The sequence below is a fragment of the Girardinichthys multiradiatus genome, chromosome 5, assembly GCF_021462225.1.
Source record: "Girardinichthys multiradiatus isolate DD_20200921_A chromosome 5, DD_fGirMul_XY1, whole genome shotgun sequence".
In the NCBI taxonomy this organism is placed as follows: domain Eukaryota; kingdom Metazoa; phylum Chordata; class Actinopteri; order Cyprinodontiformes; family Goodeidae; genus Girardinichthys; species Girardinichthys multiradiatus.
This window is the reverse complement of record NC_061798.1, coordinates 30,102,668-30,124,978: the sequence shown is the minus strand read 5'-3', so window position 1 is coordinate 30,124,978 and position 22,311 is coordinate 30,102,668. Positions and strand designations below refer to the sequence as shown.

General features: G+C 41.0%; 1 protein-coding gene across 2 annotated transcripts; it reads left to right on the top strand.

Annotated features, from left to right (window-relative positions):
• The first annotated feature begins 1,950 nt into the window (after window positions 1-1,950).
• On the top strand, window positions 1,951-21,673 carry rfx1b (regulatory factor X, 1b (influences HLA class II expression)). Of its 2 annotated transcripts, none has more exons than XM_047364968.1 (18): window positions 1,951-2,108; window positions 4,714-5,083; window positions 10,492-10,583; window positions 10,688-10,777; window positions 12,435-12,508; window positions 12,598-12,883; window positions 12,962-13,143; window positions 13,226-13,345; window positions 14,038-14,153; window positions 14,369-14,487; window positions 14,652-14,755; window positions 15,501-15,652; window positions 16,001-16,098; window positions 17,638-17,787; window positions 17,875-18,086; window positions 18,937-19,090; window positions 19,180-19,225; window positions 19,301-21,673. In XM_047364968.1, exons 2-18 carry the CDS (start codon window positions 4,741-4,743, stop codon window positions 19,474-19,476), a joined length of 2,514 nt encoding a protein of 837 aa, XP_047220924.1. In that variant the 5' UTR covers window positions 1,951-2,108; window positions 4,714-4,740; the 3' UTR covers window positions 19,477-21,673. The 2 variants fall into 2 exon arrangements, with proteins under 2 accessions (XP_047220924.1, XP_047220925.1); XM_047364969.1 differs by lacking the exon at window positions 1,951-2,108 and adding an exon at window positions 2,274-2,482.
• The last annotated feature ends 638 nt before the right edge of the window (window positions 21,674-22,311 follow it).

Genomic DNA, 22,311 nt, shown 5'->3' with positions numbered 1-22,311 from the left:
CCATCAGGATCCCCTTCAGTTTGCTTATCGCTGTGGAGTTGGAGTTGAAGATGCCATCATACACCTGCTTCAACAAACCCACTGTCATCTGGACAAAGCCAGCAGCACTGTGAGGATCATGTTCTTTGATTTCTCCAGTGCATTTAATACAATCCAACCTGATTTGCTTTGTCAGAAACTCCAGAAGACTCAGGTAGAGGCCTCAACAATCTCCTGGATCAAAGACTACCTGACAAACAGACCACAGTTTGTGAGACTGAAGGGTTGTGAGTCTAACCAGGTAGTCAGCAGCACAGGAGCACCACAGAGGACTGTACTCTCACCATTCCTTTTCACTCTGTACACCTCAGACTTCCAGTACAAGACAGACTCCTGTCATCTGCAGAAATACTCGTATGATTCTGCGGTTGTGGGGTGGATCAGAGATGGACAAGAAGCTGAGTACAGGAAGGTGGTGGACCGCTTTGTGGCATGGTGTGGAAACAATCATCTCATTTTGAACGTGAATAAAACAAAGGAGATGATTGTAGATTTTAAGAGAAACAGGAATAAGTCAAAAACTATTTATATCATGGGAGAAGAGGTGGAGGTGGTGGAGGAGTATAAATACCTCGGTGTTCACCTGGACAACAGACTAGAGTGGAGATGTAACTGTGAAGCCATCTACAAGAAGGGACAGAGCAGACTGTACTTCTTGAGGAAGCTTAGGTCCTTTGGTGTTTGCAGTAAGATGCTGCATATCTTCTATAAGTCTGTTGTGGAAAGTGTGATCTCTTCTGCCATCATCTGCTGGGGAAGCAGCATCAGAGCCAGAGACTTAAAAATGGTCAACAAGCTGATAAAGAAGGCTGGCTCTGTTCTGGGGACTCCTCTGGAACCTCTGGAGATCATTGTGCAAATAAATATTCTTTATAAAAATGAAGAACATTATGGAGAACCCTGAGCATCCTTTTCATGAGACTGTTGTACAACAACAGTGTCTTCAGTCAGAGGTTTCTTCAGATCTGCTGTAAGACGGAGCGCTACAGGAGATCCTTCCTGCCCACAGCCATCAGCATCTACAACAGCTCTTTGAAGAAACCTTCATAATGAGCTACAGCAACATTTAATTTCCCTTTGGGATTAATAAAGTATTTTTGAATTTGAATTGAATTTGAATAATGTTTTACATGTCCATTTGTTTTTATATTTATGCACTGTCAAGCATATATTTCATTCTTTTTTGTTGCACTGTACATGTTGTCAAGAATTGTTATGTACTGTTCCATGCTAATTCAAACAAAAGCACAGTAGTAAAAAAAAAAATACATTGAAGTTTGTAGTTGTAACATAACAAAAGGTGGAAAATAGACAAAAGGGTATGAATTGTAGATTTGATCCTGGTTCCTGATATATTTTACGAAGCAGCAGTACAACTACTACCAACTAGAAATAGCACAAAATCGGATTGGAAATGGTCTCTTAAGACAAGAACATGCACTAATTGATGAGAAATGACCAGAACAGCATAGGCACCACCCTACTCGGCATCAGTGAGAGTCTCTACAGAGACCAAAGTGCACACAGCCTTTTGCAATTTGCCAAGTAATCCACTGGCATATTGCTGGGTTTAGGACTAATATGTGTCCCCGAGCTATACGGAAAGTGTATATATTCTGTTCAATTTTGCATAAAAATGAGAAAATCTGATTATTTGTGTGTTAAGTAACATCTTCACACCATTTAAATAAAGATATCCTAGATAAGGATAATCCTTTCCCATTTAGCTACTTAATGGTAAGCGCAATTTGCAAAAAGAAAGTACATTTACAGCACCACAAGTGGTAATTTAACGTCAGATCTCGGTGAAAGTTACAGACAGAAACCAACCACCAATCAGCGACCGAATATTCCACTGACGTTGCAGCCACCTCACGTAAAAGCCAATCAGCATTTGAGAAGGGGCGGCGCAATGCATGGAGGGTAGCAACAGTTGCCCCGGTGAAGGCTAGGCGCCATAGACACGGTAGTCCTGGCGACAAGAGCCAAGCAACGGGAGTCAACAACAACAAGCGGGATCAAAGCAAATAAACTTTACCGACTATTCAGGAAAACACCGGGAATTACAGGTGAAAACATCTCGGAAGTGATCATGTAGTTTTTGTTGATTGTATGCGTGTGCGTTTTACGGTGAAACGTGAAAACGGTCGAGCGTGTCGAATGATGAAAAGTGGTTGCTAGCTTCGTTCCAAACGTAGATCGTTGTTATGGCGATGTCAGATCTTTGATAAGAGCGCAAGATGGCGGCTGGCTTCTAGTGGCAATCGTACTTTTTTTAATGCTAAATCTGTCCCTATCATCCTTGTTGTTTCTTGACAGTTTGGACTGCCACGAAACTATAACGAGGCGTGGCTGGGTAGCGCGGTTATGTATTGGATAAATAGGAAGCTAGCAGGCAGCTAGCTCCCTCAAACGTCACAAGTTGACGCAGGCTGCTAGCGAGGTATGCTACGTATCACTTTCTCGCTCCGAACTCACTTATCAAGCAGCTGTCCAACTGCGTTTATCATCACTGCAAGTCAAACGCTCACACATTTTAGGTGTGTGCGCTCTAAAAATGAGAGATGTGTATGTTTAACGATATTTTTTACAACTTTGAAAAAGTTTTTGGCGTGACATTGAATTGTTGAAGTCACTCCCGAGCGCACGGTGTGCCACATGATCGACGATTTGTGGGGAGTGGAGAGTATGGCAGGCCGTTTGTCAAATCACACTGCGATTATTAATTACTTTTAAATCCCAAATATACAGTTCCTCCTCGACCTTTTTTAGTAATCAGAATGGAATGTATGATATCTAATTTGAAAAAAAGTATTTGAAGGTATACTTTAAAAAGACTCATCAGAGGGTATAAATGACTGTTTTAACGTTTTAATAGTGTCCCTGGTCAGCGAGTTTTAAATGTTGTTTAGCTCTTCCACGGCAAAAATACTTCAGAATGCAATTACTCACTACAATCAACATTTCATTCAACATGAGTAGTTCTTTCTGTGACAAAGTACGTAATTTCCCCACGTATAAGTATAATTAATAAAAGTGATAAATACATTTTTATGATCAGTTTTTTCAATCAATAAATCAAAATTACCTAGATTTTTCAACTTATCAATATAGTTAGTTATTATTTTATTAGTCTCTATCCATGTCCGTTGTACCCATGATAACCTGATTGCTATAGTAACGTCCAAATGGTAACAGGATGTTTGTCACTTTTTATACTGAGGGGTCAAAATGACTCCCTGTGTGCTTCTCGGTATACATGCTGTTTAGTATTAAGATACTCCATAACCTCAGATATGTTAAAAAGAGCTGCTTTAACTCGTGAAGTTTGAGCCACGGGGGGCTTCATTTATGGGAGCTTCCTGGAGTTAAAAGCACTCATGGAGTCAAATTAACCCCCTGGTGGTTCTAGAAACAATGTTTTATATGAAAAACGGTGTCGTCGGGAAACCTGTTGGCTTTGTCTTCAGTTAGCTGGATTAATTTATTTGAAGAACAAGGTAAAGATCAAATGCACTTATAATTCCCATCCCTGCTCAGCCAGGATTATCTTCTGGGCTCTAGAGGCCACAACAGAATGTATTTGAATCTGAAAACAAAATGCTGAAATGTAAGAAAAAATCCACGTTTTCTCACATACTATGTATATAAAGATTGTTTGAAGTCAAGCAACACACATCTGCTTTTAAAGTCTAATACTGTAAAAAAAAAAAATGTGCACAGATTTTTATTTGTGTTATAATTGTAAACTGTAATAATTATTTCTCTAGATGCATTATATACAAAAATAAAGGTCAGCTTAAATTTAATGATCAATTCTATTTGGAAGTTCCCCCAGAAATCAAGATCTCTTTAGGGATGTGGAAAGGACCTTCTGTAAGAGAACTTTTACAAGGAAAAATCCACAGAGCAGATATCAGAATCAGCTTTATGGCAAAGTTTGCACACAAACAAAGAATTTGACTCCGGTACACTTTGCTTTTAGTGAAGGTTTTTTTGTTTTCCAATATAAATGGAAAAAAAAAGTACATCTTTTAAAATGACATATATACACAAGTGACTTTACAAGATGTCAGATCAGTCCATGTATGCATGGTGTTGTTCTGGAACTCTGTCAAGTGTTCATCAGAGGAACAGCCTGGAGGAAGAAACTGTCTACAATGCATTTGCAACAAGTTGATTTAACGGCTGTCTGGTTAGAAGGTTCTGTCTACCTATTATATTATACATTTGCTTGCCATAATTGGGTTTTTGCCAAGTAGGGTGGCCTAAAGAACAGCCTGACAGTAGCTTGAATTATTGGTATGAGTTTAAATCTGGGTTGTATAACCCTCAACTGTCAGCAGTTAAATGTCTCCTCCCATTTGTTCTATTTCACCTGAAATATTGTGTATATTCAGTAAAATAGGACATTTACTAACTAATGTATTATTAAAGACACCCTCGCATGCCAGATAAAAAACAGGAACGGCATTACTGTACTGGTTAGTTCTTAGACAAAAGCACCACTTCCTTCCCTGGTTTGTATTACACACACACACACACACAAGCGTGCACACAAGGTCCGTTTAAGTGAAACATTCAGAGTAGAGATAATATTAAGTAAGCAATTTGTGTTTTAGTGTTTGGTCCTGGCACTTTAATTAATGAGGACTGCCTCCTTTTTATCCACAGAACTGGTGCCTCAACGGATTGGTTGCCATGGCGACTTGTGGATACTCTGAGGACCTTCAGCCTCAGCAGTCCAATGCAGTAACCATAGGAACACCTGCTACCACCACACCCTCATCCGCCAAGACTGCACACTTCCTGTCCGAGATCCCACCAGCCTCTGGAAGCATTTCGTCGGCTAACCAAGTGGCCGCGGCCTCTAAAACAGGACAGGATGCACTTTGTTCACAAGCGCCGCCTGCCCAGAGCCAGAAGGCAGTGGTGCCAACTACGCCCACACAGCACTATGTGGGCCCTGATATCCAGCTCACTGCTGTCCAGAAGAGCAATGGACAGAGCACTTCGCCCCAGTACATTATAGTGACTGTTACAGGTAAGAGGCTGGGGAGTGACTGGGAGAAGACTGGTGTATAATTACAACACACTAACTAGGCAGCATATTGATTAATAGCCTCCCTGTTGGTTATGGCCCTTAGATAAACTCAGTCTGGTGATTTAACATCAGCTGGTTGGTTGGTTGTTTGTTCAGCATGAAGTGATCAGATCTAATTCACAAAGAAGAGGCTGGGCTTTCTTAAATGTAAATCAGAGATAAATGCTTCCCATTCCCATCCATTATATCACTTATTACTTTAAAAGGAAAAACACTGTGTGAAAATAGAACTAAATGTCATAAATCCCTGACTTTAAGGTGCAGCTCTCTAGATCTCGGATATGTGGCTAGTTTGCTTTCTTTAGATAAATGTTGCAACGAGTGAAAGATTAATAACTCTGGAAACCTTGGCTGTATGACAGAAGTTGGTGGATGTCATCTTTGGTTCTGGGGTCCTTAATGGATCATTTTATTATTGTCATTGACGAGATGTATTGGATCCGTTTCTTTTTGCCAATAGAGAAAATAGTGAGACTGATTTGAAATCATGATTATTTATCACAGTTTTTAGTTGAGTCTGGGATCACAGCACATTTATTGCACTTATAAAAGGAAAATTTCTGCTATGACTGAGTTTGTCATTAGCATAGCCTTGAATAAAAATGCAACAGTTTCACTGTATTGTAAGAAATACAGGTCCTTCTCAAAATATTAGCATATTGTGATAAAGTTCATTATTTTCCATAATGTAATGATGAAAATTTAACATTCATATATTTTAGATTCATTGCACACTAACTGAAATATTTCAGGTCTTTTATTGTCTTAATACGGATGATTTTGTCATACATCTCATGAAAACCCAAAATACCTATCTCACAAAATTAGCATATCATTAAAATGGTCTCTAAACGAGCTATGAACCTAATCATCTGAATCAACGAGTTAACTCTAAACACCTGCAAAAGATTCCTGAGGCCTTTAAAACTCCCAGCCTGGTTCATCACTCAAAACCCCAATCATGGGTAAGACTGCCGACCTGACTGCTGTCCAGAAGGCCACTTTTGACACCCTCAAGCAAGAGGGTAAGACACAGAAAGAAATTTCTGAACAAATAGGCTGTTCCCAGAGTGCTGTATCAAGGCACCTCAGTGGGAAGTCTGTGGGAAGGAAAAAGTGTGGCAGAAAACGCTGCATAACGAGAAGAGGTGACCGGACCCTGAGGAAGATTGTGGAGAAGGGCCGATTCCAGACCTTGGGGGACCTGCGGAAGCAGTGGACTGAGTCTGGAGTAGAAACATCCAGAGCCACCGTGCACAGGCGTGTGCAGGAAATGGGCTACAGGTGCCGCATTCCACAGGTCAAGCCACTTTTGAACCAGAAACAGCGGCAGAAGCGCCTGACCTGGGTTACAGAGAAGCAGCACTGGACTGTTGCTCAGTGGTCCAAAGTACTTTTTTCGGATGAAAGCAAATTCTGCATGTCATTCGGAAATCAAGGTGCCAGAGTCTGGAGGAAGACTGGGGAGAAGGAAATGCCAAAATGCCAGAAGTCCAGTGTCAAGTACCCACAGTCAGTGATGGTCTGGGGTGCCGTGTCAGCTGCTGGTGTTGGTCCACTGTGTTTTATCACGGGCAGGGTCAATGCAGCTAGCTATCAGGAGATTTTGGAGCACTTCATGCTTCCATCTGCTGAAAAGCTTTATGGAGATGAAGATTTCATTTTTCAGCACGACCTGGCACCTGCTCACAGTGCCAAAACCACTGGTAAATGGTTTACTGACCATGGTATCACTGTGCTCAATTGGCCTGCCAACTCTCCTGACCTGAACCCCATAGAGAATCTGTGGGATATTGTGAAGAGAACGTTGAGAGACTCAAGACCCAACACTCTGGATGAGCTAAAGGCCGCTATCGAAGCATCCTGGGCCTCCATAAGACCTCAGCAGTGCCACAGGCTGATTGCCTCCATGCCACGCCGCATTGAAGCAGTCATTTCTGCAAAAGGATTCCTGACCAAGTATTGAGTGCATAACTGTACATGATTATTTGAAGGTTGATGTTTTTTGTATTAAAAACACTTTTCTTTAATTGGTCGGATGAAATATGCTAATTTTGTGAGATAGGAATTTTGGGTTTTCATGAGCTGTATGCCACAATCATCCGTATTAAGACAATAAAAGACCTGAAATATTTCAGTTAGTGTGCAATGAATCTAAAATATATGAATGTTAAATTTTCATCATGACATTATGGAAAATAATGAACTTTATCACAATATGCTAATATTTTGAGAAGGACCTGTATGTAGCGTGATTAAACTTACATGGTCTAATTACTGACACAGATGTTACAAGTTCAACCAGAGATGATTCTAAACCACTGAATTAGTCTTCCTAATATGTGTTTAGCCTTTTTTGCAGCTGAACGTCAGTGTGCAGCCGTAGGTGGGGTAGGGGCAGTCATTCTGGCACTTTCTCTGTGACATTTAATTAAAATGTCTTTAAAAAACAGAAACGATACGATGGAAAATGTAAACAGTTTTGTAACCTTAAAACTTTTGTGTGCACTGATACTGGAAGCCAGTCCACGCCTTGTTGGAAACAGTCATCAACTTTCTAGGTTAAAGGTCTTCCGCCTTGTTTGTTCCTGTGTAGTCTTCGCAGTAGTTTTTGATCAACTTGCTTTATTCAGTAGTTAGTGAGTATCTAGTGGTTGCTTGGCTGGCTGGGTTGTGCACATATCACGAAGTCAAACTAAGCTAAGTGACTTGGTTGCTAGAGAGAGAACATTTCTAACACAGCAGTCCTACTCCATATCTTCTCCTTTCCTAATGCTGGGTTTTAGTATTAATGGTGTTTAAAAAGTTACTTAGACAATGGTTTAAACCTGCAGTCTCAGTACTAGGTGAGAAAATACATACTTAACATATATTTCTGGATTATAATAAGGCATGGACCAGTATTAGATTTTCAGAGTATAATAATCTTGAGAGAAAAAAAAAATGTTTTTGAGGTTATAACAGTTTTTACACAAAGATTTCAAACAAAATGCATAACATGATCTACTTGTTTTGATTGAAGACTAAAAATCAAAAAGTGTTCCAACTGCTGCTAAAATGATCTGACTGGAAATATTGTTTTCCTTGAAAGGAGTGGAAAGGTGTGAATGCCTTCTTTCAGCCAGCTGAGCAGCAATGTGTAGCAACAGGCGAGGGAGGGGCAGTGTGCTCCAAACAGCTGCTGAAAACTCCAGTCACTCTGTCACATTTTTTGGCATCTCATTAAAATCACTTTACACCGTAAGAGTTTAAAACAGTTTTCAACCTGTAACTGTTTAAAACCTTGGTGTAGCTTGATACCACTAACCAGCCCGTGCCTAGTTGTAATAACAGGATGGTATGTGTGCTGTATGTTAAATTTAGAGCCCATCTATTCCTAGATGCCTCTCTGCTTGTATCAGGTAACACTGTGCACTCTCACCTAGAGTCAGAACAGTGGCAGCTGGTGGAGTTTTCTCCAGGGTGGGGTGCAGAGTCTACCTCTGTCTTTGGGCTGCTGATTAATTTTGATGTTCGGCTGATCAGGTCCGAGCTTCTTCACTTCGAGCTTCTCCTGATACGATCTCCTCTGCAATGTCTTTAAGAGATGAGGCCCGGGAAAGCTGCGCCACAAAATCTCTTGTCTCTTTTACTGAAGAGGAGCTACTGCTCAAGTATAACTTATAATGAGAGGCAGAGATTTCTGCGGCTCCAGAGCGGAAATGCATCGCCAATCAGACGTCCGTGAACTAAATGAGACGAATGTTTGCACATCATAAACTACAAAATAACTATGGTGCACATCTAAAAAATGTATACCTATCATTTTTATTTAGTTTTTTTTAATGTGGTGAGTTGTGGGGCGGCGCCCCAGCACCCTCTATTGGCCAGTTGCCACTGACTCTGAAGCTTAAAGGCCTGGGCCTTGTTCCCGTTTCCTAATTCAAGCCACTATATTAGGAAACCAGTTGGACCAGAATCGGAATTGGCAGCTCTACTTTATAAAATAACCGACTTCAGCTTTTAACTTGCGTGTTGTTTCCCCAGAGGGGAATACATGGTTTGTTGCTTTTTTCATTTTTATAAAAGTAAACATTTTAGTTTTAGTGTTACTGACTGACAGAAGCACCATTTCAGATGGTCAGCGTGGCTTAGTGAGTTAATATCAGTCGGCAAAACATGCAGTTGCTTAATATTGAGATTATAATATGGATTAAGATATCATCTTTCTTTTTTTTCCTTTGTCACTATGTCCCCACCATTTTTTATGGGCTTAAGCATTACGATCACCGATGGCAGTGAAAGCTCGTCCAACAAGCCAGATATATTATTGGCATACAGCATTTATGTGAAAAACAGGACCTTACCATATATGGCATCAACATAACTGTTTGTGATATTGTAGAGAATTGATCATTTGATAATAATTGTGATTCAATATTTTGTGCAGCTCAGTTGTTTAAATCTGAACATAGGCAGCATTGATCTATAATGTACAAATTGTAATTAATATGTGCTGTAGTTCGGTAGAGGTTCAGTAGTTTAGTTGTTTGCAGCCTCAGCTGGAGAAAGAGCAGCACATTAGGAAGTGGTCTGTTTTGTTTTTTCACTTAAAATCCTGAAGGTTATGGGTGCGGCGCGTAACGTTAGAGCGCGTACCGTTAGAGTGCGTACCGTTAGAGTGCGTACCGTTAGAGCGTAACGTTAGAGCGTAACGTTAGAGCGCGTACCGTTAGAGTGCGTACCGTTAGAGTGCGTACCGTTAGAGCGTAACGTTAGAGCGTAACGTTAGAGCACGCGACCCATATACAGAGGCCCAGCTGTCCCCTGGTTCAAGTCCCGACCCTGGCGTCCTGTGCTGCATGTCGTCCCCTCCCTTCACCCCCCTTCCTGTCTACTTACTTTCAAATGACAAAAAATAAAGGCCACTAGTACTGCAAAAATAAACCTAAAAAAAAAAAAAGTCCTAAAGGTTAGAACGAAGTGATTGCCCCCTCTGCCTGCTCTCCATCCTTTGTTTTCCTCCTCCTGTCCATCAGCCCACATGTAGTTCTCTCATTTCCCTCTCTCATCTGATCTGCATGTTTACAAGATGGAGGGATTTTTCTCTCCATCTGGGGAGATTAGCTGTCCAAGGCTGTTCTTTTGCATGTCAGATATAAGGATGAAAGGAGAGATGGACAGACACACTTGTCCTCTTCCATGTTTTCTTTGGGGAGCCTAAAAAGACATTTAGTAACAATATGTTTTGCGGTGGCTATTATTATGATTTGGAGACAGTTTTTCGTGAGTACTGAACTAGACTTTTTTGTTTTCTTTGATCTTCTTGTAAACACCTACCTCCATCAACACTTCTGTATTTTTTCCAGAGGGCTCGGTTCACTCCAATGACAGCCTGTCAGACTCCAGCCCATCTAGCATCCCCACTCAGGTGGTCCAAGCTGTGCAGACCCCTCCGCAGGTAAATAGCACACATGTAGCAACTATGCCATTCATGTGATTATGAAGCAGCCCATCTTAACTGTGGGCTTAGTATTGATGAGTTTGGGATGGCTTCTCCCACAGAGGTCAGCTTTGCAGGCGGTGACGCAGGCAACCAAGAGGATTCAGACAGGTCACATCAGCAGCCTGCAGTCTGTGCATATTAACCAGGAGGTAAACAGACCCTCTACATAACACACACGATACAACATGCATGCGGTACAGACATCATCTGAGTTATGATTGGTTCAGTAATGCCACATGAATTACATCTAGGAACTCATCACTTCCTCTCAGTAGCATCGTTGGTATTAGATGCTAGATTTGAAACATTTTCCTTTATTGCGAATTATGTAACATCATGCGTTCAGCTAAGGAGATCAAAATTATTTGTTTTAGGTTCAAAGTTAAAAATTAGATTTTTGATCTTAGTTGGTTGCCTTTTTAAATAAACTTATTTTTGTATTTAATTTGTTTTTTCTTCTATAGATCACCCTATGGTTATGCAAGCAAATGTGCTGAGGTTAATGGAACTTATTTAAAATAACACGCGTAGTAAACAGGTGATCTTTTAACAGGATACTAATTAGTTTCCTAATTATAGGTTTTATTGATTTGATAAACAAAATAATATTGAACAAATCCCTCACTTCACCTATGTTCAATTTCTCTGGGTATGTCAGACAGGGAGGAAAGGCAGCAGCACAATCAGAACTAAGGAATTTCTTTGAAAAGGTAATTTTGGGGTTATTTGTAAAAGCCAAACAAACATTAAAACTAAAGGTGCCCTAAAAAGCATCCAGTCTAAAACCAAAATGCTAAAATCTTCATCCTTTAGTTACATGAATGGAACAAAATATGCTGACCAAGCTTCTGCAGTATTCATCTTCCTCTGTAATGTATAAAAATGGCAACAAGTGAGGAATTCAGGATTCTTTTTTCAAGTAAAACCACCAGACGAGGAAGGATCAGTGTTTATTATATTCTGCTGATAGCCATATTTACTTCATTTATTTTAATATTATTTCATGCATCTGCTGTAACATTTTCTCAGAATAATTTGCCCTATAAACATACCAAACAATCCAAAAACAAATGCTTAATGTTTTTGATTAAAGGTTCTCTATGTGACTCTCAACCATATAAAGTGTGGTTCATGTTTGCTACTGCTGGTACAGCTAAAGGAAGCTAGCAGAAATATAAAGTAAGAATAATTTGAAACACGAAGTGTTTTATTGCAAATAATTTCCATTAACTTTGTGATGTTTATTTGAGGGTTTGAAAACATTTGGACTGGAGAACGGATCTCTTAATCTTCAGCATATCAATACATTTTGGACAGTTTGGAGATGGCTCTTTCAGTGTCTTCATGTCTTCGCACTGGTGCACAAACCAAGCTCCATAAATACACAGGCGAGGAGTCCAGACCTCAACCTGACAGAACAGAGACCGTGAGCCTAGCCTGCTTGTCCAACATCAACCCGTGACCTCATAAATGGTCTTCAGGAAGAATGGTGATAAATTCCCATAAAGACATTCCCAACCTTATCAAAAGAGTACATGCTGTTACAACAGCAGTGGGTGGGCCTCTATCACATTAATCCCTGTGGATTAAGAATGGGAAGTCACTTAACTTTATGTGTGTCTGAAGGTAGATGAGTAAATACTTATGGCAGTAAAGTGTATGCTGGCTTGTAATTAGCCCATTGTTGGAATTAAAGGACCAAGTAATATTTGAATTATAACATCTCATTATTGTACATATGTTTTGTTGACATGGGGCCAGAAATCATTCATGCTAATGTAAATCTCTTCTTTCCTGATTGTCCAGGTGGAGCATGTTTATTCAGACCAGGTGCAGTACGTAGATGGAGCAGAAGATGCAGCGTTTACCACGTCTGCGATGTAAGTACTGAGGGCCACAAAATCAGTTGTTTCACACAAATGCAAACATTTATGTGTCCCTGCATGTTGACATGTTTTTTCTCCTCCAGTCGATCAAACAACTTCCCGTTCTCAGACTCGCCCCTCTATTCCCAAACCCCTCCCACGTCCTCCTCTGCCTTCTACGAGGCCACGCCCAGCTCTGAGTCAGACATCACTGGATCTGGGACCTCACAGCCAGTTTCCGTGGCAACGGCAGGAGCCAATAGTGGGGCTGCTGCTGCAGGAGCAGGGGGTTTTGTCCAGGGAGGCTATATGTTAGGAGGAGGTGCATCAACAGGTGGGGGAGGAGGACAGAGTTACACCAGCCCTAACTCCCGGGCCCCACCAGCCACTGTGAGTACACGAGATTAAATGAGACACAGTAACAAGACAGTCCAGGCCATTCATCTCTGTGATGTCCTTCTAACTCAGGTGCAGTGGTTGTTGGAAAACTACGAGGGGGCGGAGGGGGTCAGCTTACCCCGCTGCACCCTCTACTACCACTACATCCTGCACTGCCAGGAGCAAAAACTAGAGCCAGTTAATGCTGCATCCTTTGGTAAACTCATCAGGTCTGTCTTCATGGGGCTCCGCACACGAAGATTAGGAACCAGGTAAACACATGCGCACACAGTTACCTGTGTTGGAGCAGTATCCAGGACCAAGGCACCATTTTATCTTTGCATTTCTCTGCAGAGGAAACTCCAAGTACCACTACTATGGGCTGAGGATCAAATCTGGTTCCCCTCTGCTCAGACTCATGGATGAACAGCAGCACATGGCCATGAGGCAGCAACCTTTCTCACAGAAAAACAGGTATCCACTCATGAACATGTGCTGCATGCATGATTTAGACTGCAGTTTAAAATTAAACAAACTTTAGCATGTATGTCAGTCCATCTAATCAGGTGGATGGACTGAGAAACATGCTAATGACTTTAGGGGCTTTTCTACAGTATTTTGGATTTCATGTAATAGACCAACACAAAATTAGAATTGGAAGGAAAGTGATGTATGTGCCTCACTAGACAGTGCCTCACCCTAAACACACCACACCCATGGTGAAACATGGTGGTGGCAGCATTATGCTGAGAGCATGCATTTCTTCAGCAGGGACACAGAAGCTGGTCAGAGATTATGGGAAGATGGAGAGAGCTAAATAGAGGCAAATCCTGGAGGAAAACCTGTAAGGGGCTGCAAATAAGTAGAAACAGAGCTGGAGGTCCACCTTCTAGCACAGCAAATCTAAACATACAGCCAGAGCTACATTGGTATCGTTTAGATCAAAGCATATTCCACGTGTTAGAATGGCCCAGTCAAAGTCCTATTAAAAGCCTGGTATCCAGACTGACCTGGCATAAGATTTCCCCTACATACAATCAAGTGTTGCATATTCATATTCAATATATATCAAATGTTTTTTTTTCATATTATTGCAACTCGTCTGTTATCTGGTGTTTTGCCAGTTTTGTGCTTTGTGCTGTGCTTTACCTGATTTGTTTTAATAGGATAAAGCCACTTCAGAAGACGCAGGGGATTGCCAATGGGACATCAGGAGCGGGTCAGCAGCAGGTGGCGCTGTCTGATATTTCGGCCCAGGTGCAACAGTATCAGCAGTTCTTAGGTGAGATACAAACTCCGTTTGTTTGATTTTCAGAAAACATTTATTATATGATTTTATTGTGTGCAGATACTCTGTTGATTTTTATCTTTTGTTTTCAGCCTGATGATTAAACAACAGGCTACAGATGTTAAAATCTGGTGACTTTCTGTTTCTTTTTGTTTTTCCGTTTTGTTGTGAAATATGTTAAACAGCTCTATTCTGTTTTTGTGCCTCAGAAGCATCAAAGCTGCTGCCAGAATTTGTGAAAATTGATCTGCAAGATCATGTCCTGCCTGATGGGATCCATCTAGACCACCTGAAGGCCTTTCAGACTTTGTACAGAGAGCATTGTGAGGTAGGAGCCAGATGGAGAGTTTCTGCTCAAGCATAACATGCCATGTGTTGCTGTACATTTTTATCTTAACGGTGCTTTTAAAATTAAGAAAAATATCGTTCCACTGGGCTTGTTTAACATTAATGTAACACAGCCTCCCGGTGTTTGGGATCCCTCCCTCACAGGCTGTCCTGGATGTGATGATCAACCTTCAGTTCACTCTGGTTGAGACGCTGTGGAAATCCTTTTGGAGGTTCAGCCAGAACAACGATGCAGAATCTCTCAACCTGTAAGCATCTTAAATGTGTTTATGAATCAAAAGGATTCATTCCCCTTGGACTTTATCGCATTTTGTCATAATACCACTACACACCTCACTGCATTTTATTGGGATTTTATATGATAGACACAGCAGTGCATGATTGTTAAATGAAAGTTAAATGATGCATGATAATCAAACATTTTCACAAATAATCTGAAAAGTGTGGTGTGCCTTTTGGTTTAGGCCCCTTTACTCTGACATCCCTAAATAAAATCAAATGCAATAAACTGCTTATAAAAAGTCACCTACAGAATAACTAGAGTCTGCCTGTGTGTAATTTAATCTCATTATAAGTCCAACAGCTGGAGCTACAGTAGAATAGTTTATACAAAGCCTATTCATGTGTTGGACTGGCCCAGTCAAAGTCCAAACCTAAAAGAAACTACGAATGTGTGTTACGACTTGGAAATTGCAGCTGACAGATGCTCTTCGGCCAGTCTGACCTTGAGCTATCCTGGACAGAATGAGCAAAACCTCAGTGTGTTGATGCGCAAAGATAGTAGAGAGTGCAGTAAAAAGGTCATTATAAGTTATTTACACGGGGGGCCTGACAACAAATGCACGCTGCATTAAATCTGATAAAACCCCAATAAAAAAAATGATGACAAACTGTTCAAGGGGTGTGAATACTTTTGTAAGGCACTGTATGGAACCTCATAACGGAAAACATGAACACGCTCTTCTCTTGTGCTACTTCTTCACGCTTCATCAGTCACGATGATTCTGAGAAACGACTGCCCAGGTCCTGTTTGGTTGCTCTGTGCAAGTTTGAACCGGTGCTGCGTTGGACGAGGGAGTGTGACAACCTGCTCTACCAGACTCTGGTGGAGATCCTCATCCCAGACGTGCTGAGACCCATCCCTAGTAAGTTAGTGAGACATATCGGGAAGCGCCTGTAGTTAAACACTCCATTGCATAATCCTCTTTAAAACGTAGTGTTGAAGATCAAGGAATAAAGGTGCACTGATTTTGCAGCATATTTGATGTGTTTGTATTCAAAGTCAGGAAAAAAGTCAATTTAATATTAATAGTTTAAAATGATTTTCAAAACTACAGTAAACATAAGCAAATGTGGAATACTTGTGTTTTAATAAATGTCAGTGTGTTGCATTAAAGGCCTGCACAGCTGTGGAACGGTTCCTCTCGGGTTTTCAAGTGTTCAGAGCAGTTGTGGTTCCTTCTTCTTTAAATAAAATAATTTCCCTTCATTAGGTGCCTTAACTCAGGCCATCCGTAACTTTGCCAAGAGTCTGGAGAATTGGTTGACAGGTGCCATGATGAACATCCCTGAGGAGATGGTTCGCATAAAGGTGGGAGAACGTTTGGAGACTGATTGCATGTCACTCATGGCGTCTTGGTCCCTGTTTTAATTTCTATCGTCCCGTTTTTTTTTTCATTTTTACCGTATATCAAGATATGTCAGCAGTTTGTTTTTGGGTTTTTTTTTTTGCAGAAAGGTTTGTTTAGGGTGGTCTAAAGCATGTTTTAAAGCATGCTAGAAATTTAAATATGTTTTTTTATGACAGGGTATTAGGGCCAGGCTAAGATTATTTTTTTTTGTTTTGAAATTCTTGGAACAAAGTCATTATTTTTTATGACAACTCTTACAAAAAATGTGCAGTTTTCCATGTGTTCAAATTAGGAATGTTAAGCATCTTGTGAAGTTATACTTTAGTATTGGATTCACAAAAAAGGACATTCTCTCTTAACACATCAGCATCAAATTATTACCAGTGTCTGGACTTTGAAACGATTGTGCATATGATGTGTCTGTTTTCAAGAAAGAACCACGCAGACCTGGAAGTAAGCGCTTGATTTTTGGAAGAGGAGCTGTCATTAATTTTTTCTCGTAATGTTGTGACTTTATTCTCGTAATAAAAAAATAAATAAAAATCTCTTGGCCTGGCCCTAATACTCTGCTGTAGTTTTTGCCTACTTGCATCTTGCAGAAGTATTCGTGCTCCTTGGACTGTTCCACATTTTGTCCTGTTATATCCTCAAAGTTCAATATATTTTAGTGGAATTTATTTGACAGGCGAACACAAAGTAAATGTGAGGTGGAAGGAAGATGGAGCAGATATATGATGAGACCAAAATGTTGCTTTTAGGCCTTCCTCCATTGAGGAAAATACATTACAAGTAGCAGAAACACATTACAATGAAGACACCATCCTCACAGTAAACATGATGGTGGCAGCATCATGCTGTGGGGATGCCTATCTTCAGCAGGACAGGGAAGCTGGTCAGAGTTGATGGGAAGATGGATGGAGCTAAATACAGTGCCGTCCTGGAGGAAAACCTGTTGGAGGCTGTAAAAGAGTTTTCACCTTTCAGCAGGACAACAACCCTCAACGTCCAGCCAGAGCTACAATGGAATGGCTTAGATCAAAGCATATCCATATGTTAGACTGGCCTAGTCAAAGTCCAGACCTCAATCAGATTGAGAATCTGCAGGAAGGCTAGGAAATCTGACTGAGCTCGAGGTATTCTGCAAAGATTTCAGTGTCTGGATGTGAAAGTTGGTTTTTCACAGAATTGACTCTGCTTTGCTGAATACAGATGCAAAAATGGCACAAAATCCCAATAAAATACATTAAAGTTTGTAGTTGTAACATGACATGGGTGGAGAAATTCAAGTGGTATGAGTACTTTTGTGAGGCTTGGTGTGTGTGTGTGTGTGTGTGTGTGTGTATATATAAGCATGCATCTAACCCAACCGCTTAGTGCGGACAAATGACAAAGTTTCCTCGTGTGTCTCTATGTATGTATACTCATTTTCACAGCTCGTGTTCAGCTCATGTGCTGCTTGTTAAGGCTACATGCGTTATTTTCCCTTCACTCTCTTTCAGGTGGTGTGCATAGGCTCATTCTCCCAGACATTACGCCGCTACACCAGCCTGAACCATCTGGCGCAGGCTGCTCGCGCTGTCCTTCAGAACTCCGCTCAGATCAACCAAATGCTCTCTGACCTCAACCGTGTAGATTTCACCAATGTGCAGGTCAGTTGTAACGCTGCCACCTGTATAGGCTTCCATCTGTCTGTCACTGTGTAACAAGGCTAAATACTGAGGCCGGTTCCTCCTCAGGAGCAGGCATCCTGGGTGTGTCAATGTGAAGACCGTGTGGTCCAACGGCTAGAGCAGGACTTTAAGGCGACTCTGCAGCAGCAGAACTCCTTGGAACAGTGGGCTTCCTGGCTGGATGGAGTCGTCTCCCAGGTCCTAAAGCCTTACGAGCAAAACCCTGTGTCCCTGCCAAAGGCAGCCAAGGTCTTTCTGCTCAACTGGTCCTTCTATAGGTAGGGGAAAAGTAATTCCAAAATATTCCTACCCCTTGACCTTTTCTCATTTTATCACGTTATAATGACAGACCTCGGTGTATTTCAAAGAGATTTTATGTGATATAACAACACAAAGTAATGCATTATGGGGAAGTGGAAAGAAAAGGAAAGATGGGTTTTCAAAATTCTGAAAAGTGTGGCGTACTTTTGTCCTCAGCCTCCCTGAAACATTAGTATGTCTCCACCAGCTTTGCATATCCAGAGGCTGACATTTTTGCCTAATCGTTCTTTGTATCCAATCTGACGGAGCTTGAGCTACTCTGAGGTGTGTCACGTCTATCCTCAAATTCTCAGTTCTTCTCAGAGCCTCTTGCATATTTCGTTCTGGTTTGCTTCCCATGAACTTTCATGCTAAAGAAAAGCATCCCCACTGCATGATGCTGCCCCCACCCTGTGTTGGCATACTGAAGGTGTTTCCAGGGTTAACCTGTAGTGGTTTTGCTGCCCCACATCTTGTTTGCATACTGGCCAAAACACAAATATTCATCTGATTGTCTACATGACAAATTGGTGCTCTTATGGTTTTCGTTCAACAATAGCTATCTTCTTGCTACTCTTCCATAACGGGCAAATTTGTGGAGTGCAAGACTAAATGTTTCCCTGTCCTCAAATTCTCCAACCTGAGCTGTAGCTCTCTGCAGCTCCTCCAGAGTTACCGTTGGCACTTTTGGCTGTTTCTCTGATTAATGCTCTTCCTGGCCGGCCAATAAAATCTGTGATGGTAACCTGGTAAAATATGAAAAGACTGAAAGGGTTGAACACTTTTTCAGGTCACTGTATATAAGCTAATGATCTGCTTTTTCCCCAGCTCCATGGTAATCCGGGATCTGACTCTGCGCAGTGCTGCAAGTTTTGGCTCCTTCCACCTGATCCGCCTGCTGTATGACGAGTACATGTACTACCTGATAGAACACAGGGTGGCCAAGGCTAAAGGGGAGACACCCATAGCAGTCATGGGAGAAGTATGTTGCAATGTTGATCTCTCAATGCGAGGTTCAATTTGGATTTGATCATCTTCTGATCTTTGCCGTTTGTCTTTACTTTTATGCAGTTTGCCAGCACTGTCAAGAGCAGAAACTCTCCAGACCTGGATAAAGGTAAAGAAAACATCTCATGTTTAGCTGTCCCTCGTGTTCAGTGCTTACCGCCACATTGCCGCATTTTTCTGTCAGAAGAAGAAGAGGATGATGACGAAGAAGACAGCGATGATGAGAGCGGGGAGATCATGCTGCAGTCCAGCTCCCTGAAGGTGGATGAGGAGAAGTCGGTGATGGAGCCGCCCGCCAAGCAGCCCAGAACCAGTTTAAACCTGCACACTCTGGCCGAGGTTCACGGAACGCCACCCTAATTTAAACATCGGCATCATGAACACACATTTATTTTGACGTTTAAAACCAAACATGTCGTCATATCCTCAAACCTTGCTGGTTTGCATCTGGCTTGTCTGTTGTGTTTGTGACACTTGAGAAAGTGGAAGAGCCGGTTGCTGATTTTCTCCCTTCTGTACTTTTGAGTTGCTGTTATTTCTTTGCCTTCAGTTGAGCATCTTCAGCCCTTTCCCCTGTGCCTTGCCCGTCTGTTCAGTGCCCACGCCTGCAAAGCCTAATCTATCAGTACAATACATCCTGGATTTCCCTCCTGTCCTGCCTTAACCACTGACCTCAGTGCTGTGAAGATGAGAATAGTCCAGTCTTCTTCAGTAGTACTCTTAAGCTCAAAATCATTGCTTGCCTTTAATGAAATGACTATGCAGGGGGTGCAGGACTTTAATTAATGCCACTGTAAGAAACATACACCTAAGAGTAGCATCTAGAACGATACTGCCACATGAATTATGGTTGAACATTAGTTTTGATCCATTTTTGTTTGAGGATGCCATATTTTTTTTTTTTTACATGGAGCCTGTTTTTAATTTGGCCAAATGATGATCTGTGCCTTTCAGAGATTTCTAAACTTAAAAAATAAAGTGTGCGTTCTATATAAAAAAATAAAAAACAGATATATATTATATACTGTATTGTGGTTTAATAAATGAATGTCCTGTGGTCTCGGTGTTGTCATGACCTTAGTATGATTAGTAAGTAGTCTGCCTGTCAGAAGTATTCACACATTTTGTCCTGGGTTTTATTGGGATCTTCATGTTGTAAACCAACACAAAGTACCGCATGAATGTGAAGTGGACAGAATAGATTTCATGCATTCAGACTTGGACCCCTTAAGTCTGTATAGTGATCCTCTCCAATGTCAGAAACATACACCAAAAGACATGAAGCTATCAGCTCTGCGCAGCCAGAGACTGAATTTGGTGCCCCGTTCTCCTTTACAAAACAGCGCACCTCATGCAAATTCCCACAGCATGACGCTGCCACCACCACGTTTCACAGTGGGGATGCTGTGTTCAGGGTGATGTGGAGGGTTAGTTTTCCGCCACACTTATTGCGTGTAGACCAAAAAGTTCAACTTTGGTCTCATCTGATCAGAGCACCTTGTGTGCATGGCTGGTGGAAAACTGGCTTTTGTCTCTCCAGATTTGGGGAGTGCATGGCTAACGGTCCTGGGGAGAAAAAAAAAAACTCCCTTTAGGCACGGCCAATTGGTGTTAGAGTAAAGAGAGGCTGAATAGTGATGCATGCTATGCTTTTTAGATTTATTTAAAAAATAAAACATATTTTCCAGCCACTTTAAAGTTATGCACTACTTTCACATGAAATCCCAATAAAATACAATGAAGTTTGTGGTTGTAATGTGAAAAAAGTATGAGTATTTTTGCGAGGCACTGTTTGTACAAAAGAGTTGGTGGACGTCTGCAGTTTTTCTATCCTCTTTCATCCATCTTTTGGTTCAACTGCAAACCCCTACACACACACACACACACACACACACTTTCCAAGATGCTGTGCACCTTCTAAGCAGGTCACACCATAAGGCCAAAGCTTTTCCCACCTCTATAGGAGCATTTATGTTGCTTTGTTGGTCTTAAGAGTTTCTGAATGGAGAAGTTTATTTTCTGAGTAACATTCTGTTGATGAATTATATTGCATATCTTTGTTAAAAAGTTAAATATCCATATCTGTTCTATTTTTATGTCATCTTACCATTATTGCCTTAAAATGTTGCCCTAATGTCCATCAAGAGTAAGGACATCCTGTAGCTTTCCTTTGTGATAATGGCCTAAGCATGTCAATATGACCCCCTCTCCAAAGAACATAATGCTCACATCCTGCTCTTCACGTGTGGCATGAGCAAAACTGATTTTATCTTCAACTTTGAAACTAAAATTATAGCAGTGGGATGTCTCTCAGGACTATCTCTTCACTGAGATCCCACCAAAGACCTTTGTACAGAAAAAAATAAATCTATTTAAATGTACATGAGAGAAATCTCACTTGAAAAGTATAATTGACCTTTCATGTCAAAGTTGGTGAATTTGTTCCTTGCTTGTATTGGGGAACCTTTTTTCTAAATTTTACCCTGTTGATGTTATTCTGGTGCTTAAATGTGATCTTTTGTAGCCTCATCTGTTCAACTAAAAGATGCTCTGAAAACCTCTGAGTTCAGTCTTTAAATTTGTTCCTCACCTAAACATATTTTACAAAATGCCAGATTAGTTCTCAAAGATGTCTTCAGCAATAGTTTTGCAACGGAAGTTAAAGTTCAAATTAATTTTTATATTTAAAATTAAGTCCCAGTCTTAATGACATATTGCATTCCACTTTGTTACCCATCCCACACTGTTCCATATGTGATTTTCATTTCTATGGATGAAGATTTGCATCTTTAAGCAAATAACCTGCAGCATCACCTTTCTACTTCATCTCCAGTTAAACCAAGCTGCTTCTGAATTTCTAGACGCTATATATGCACCTCTGCTACAAAAATTACACAAATGTAGCAGATGTACCCTATTTGATCCTGTGCTATGCTATGCAGATGCTCTGTCTGCAATGATGGAGAGTCACTCACCTCTGAACGCTGAGTGCTTGAAGTAACCTATGTAGCACATCAGCCAGGTAGGCAACTTTATCTCTGATTAACTTTGCTGATATTATTTGACCACTAGGGGGCATCAATGAGTTCGTAAACAGCATTGAACTTTCAGCCCAAGATGATCAGACCGAAGTATCTTACATGGTCCTTTTGAAGAAGCAGACTGTAAATTTTGCATTTTCCACTCCACATGATC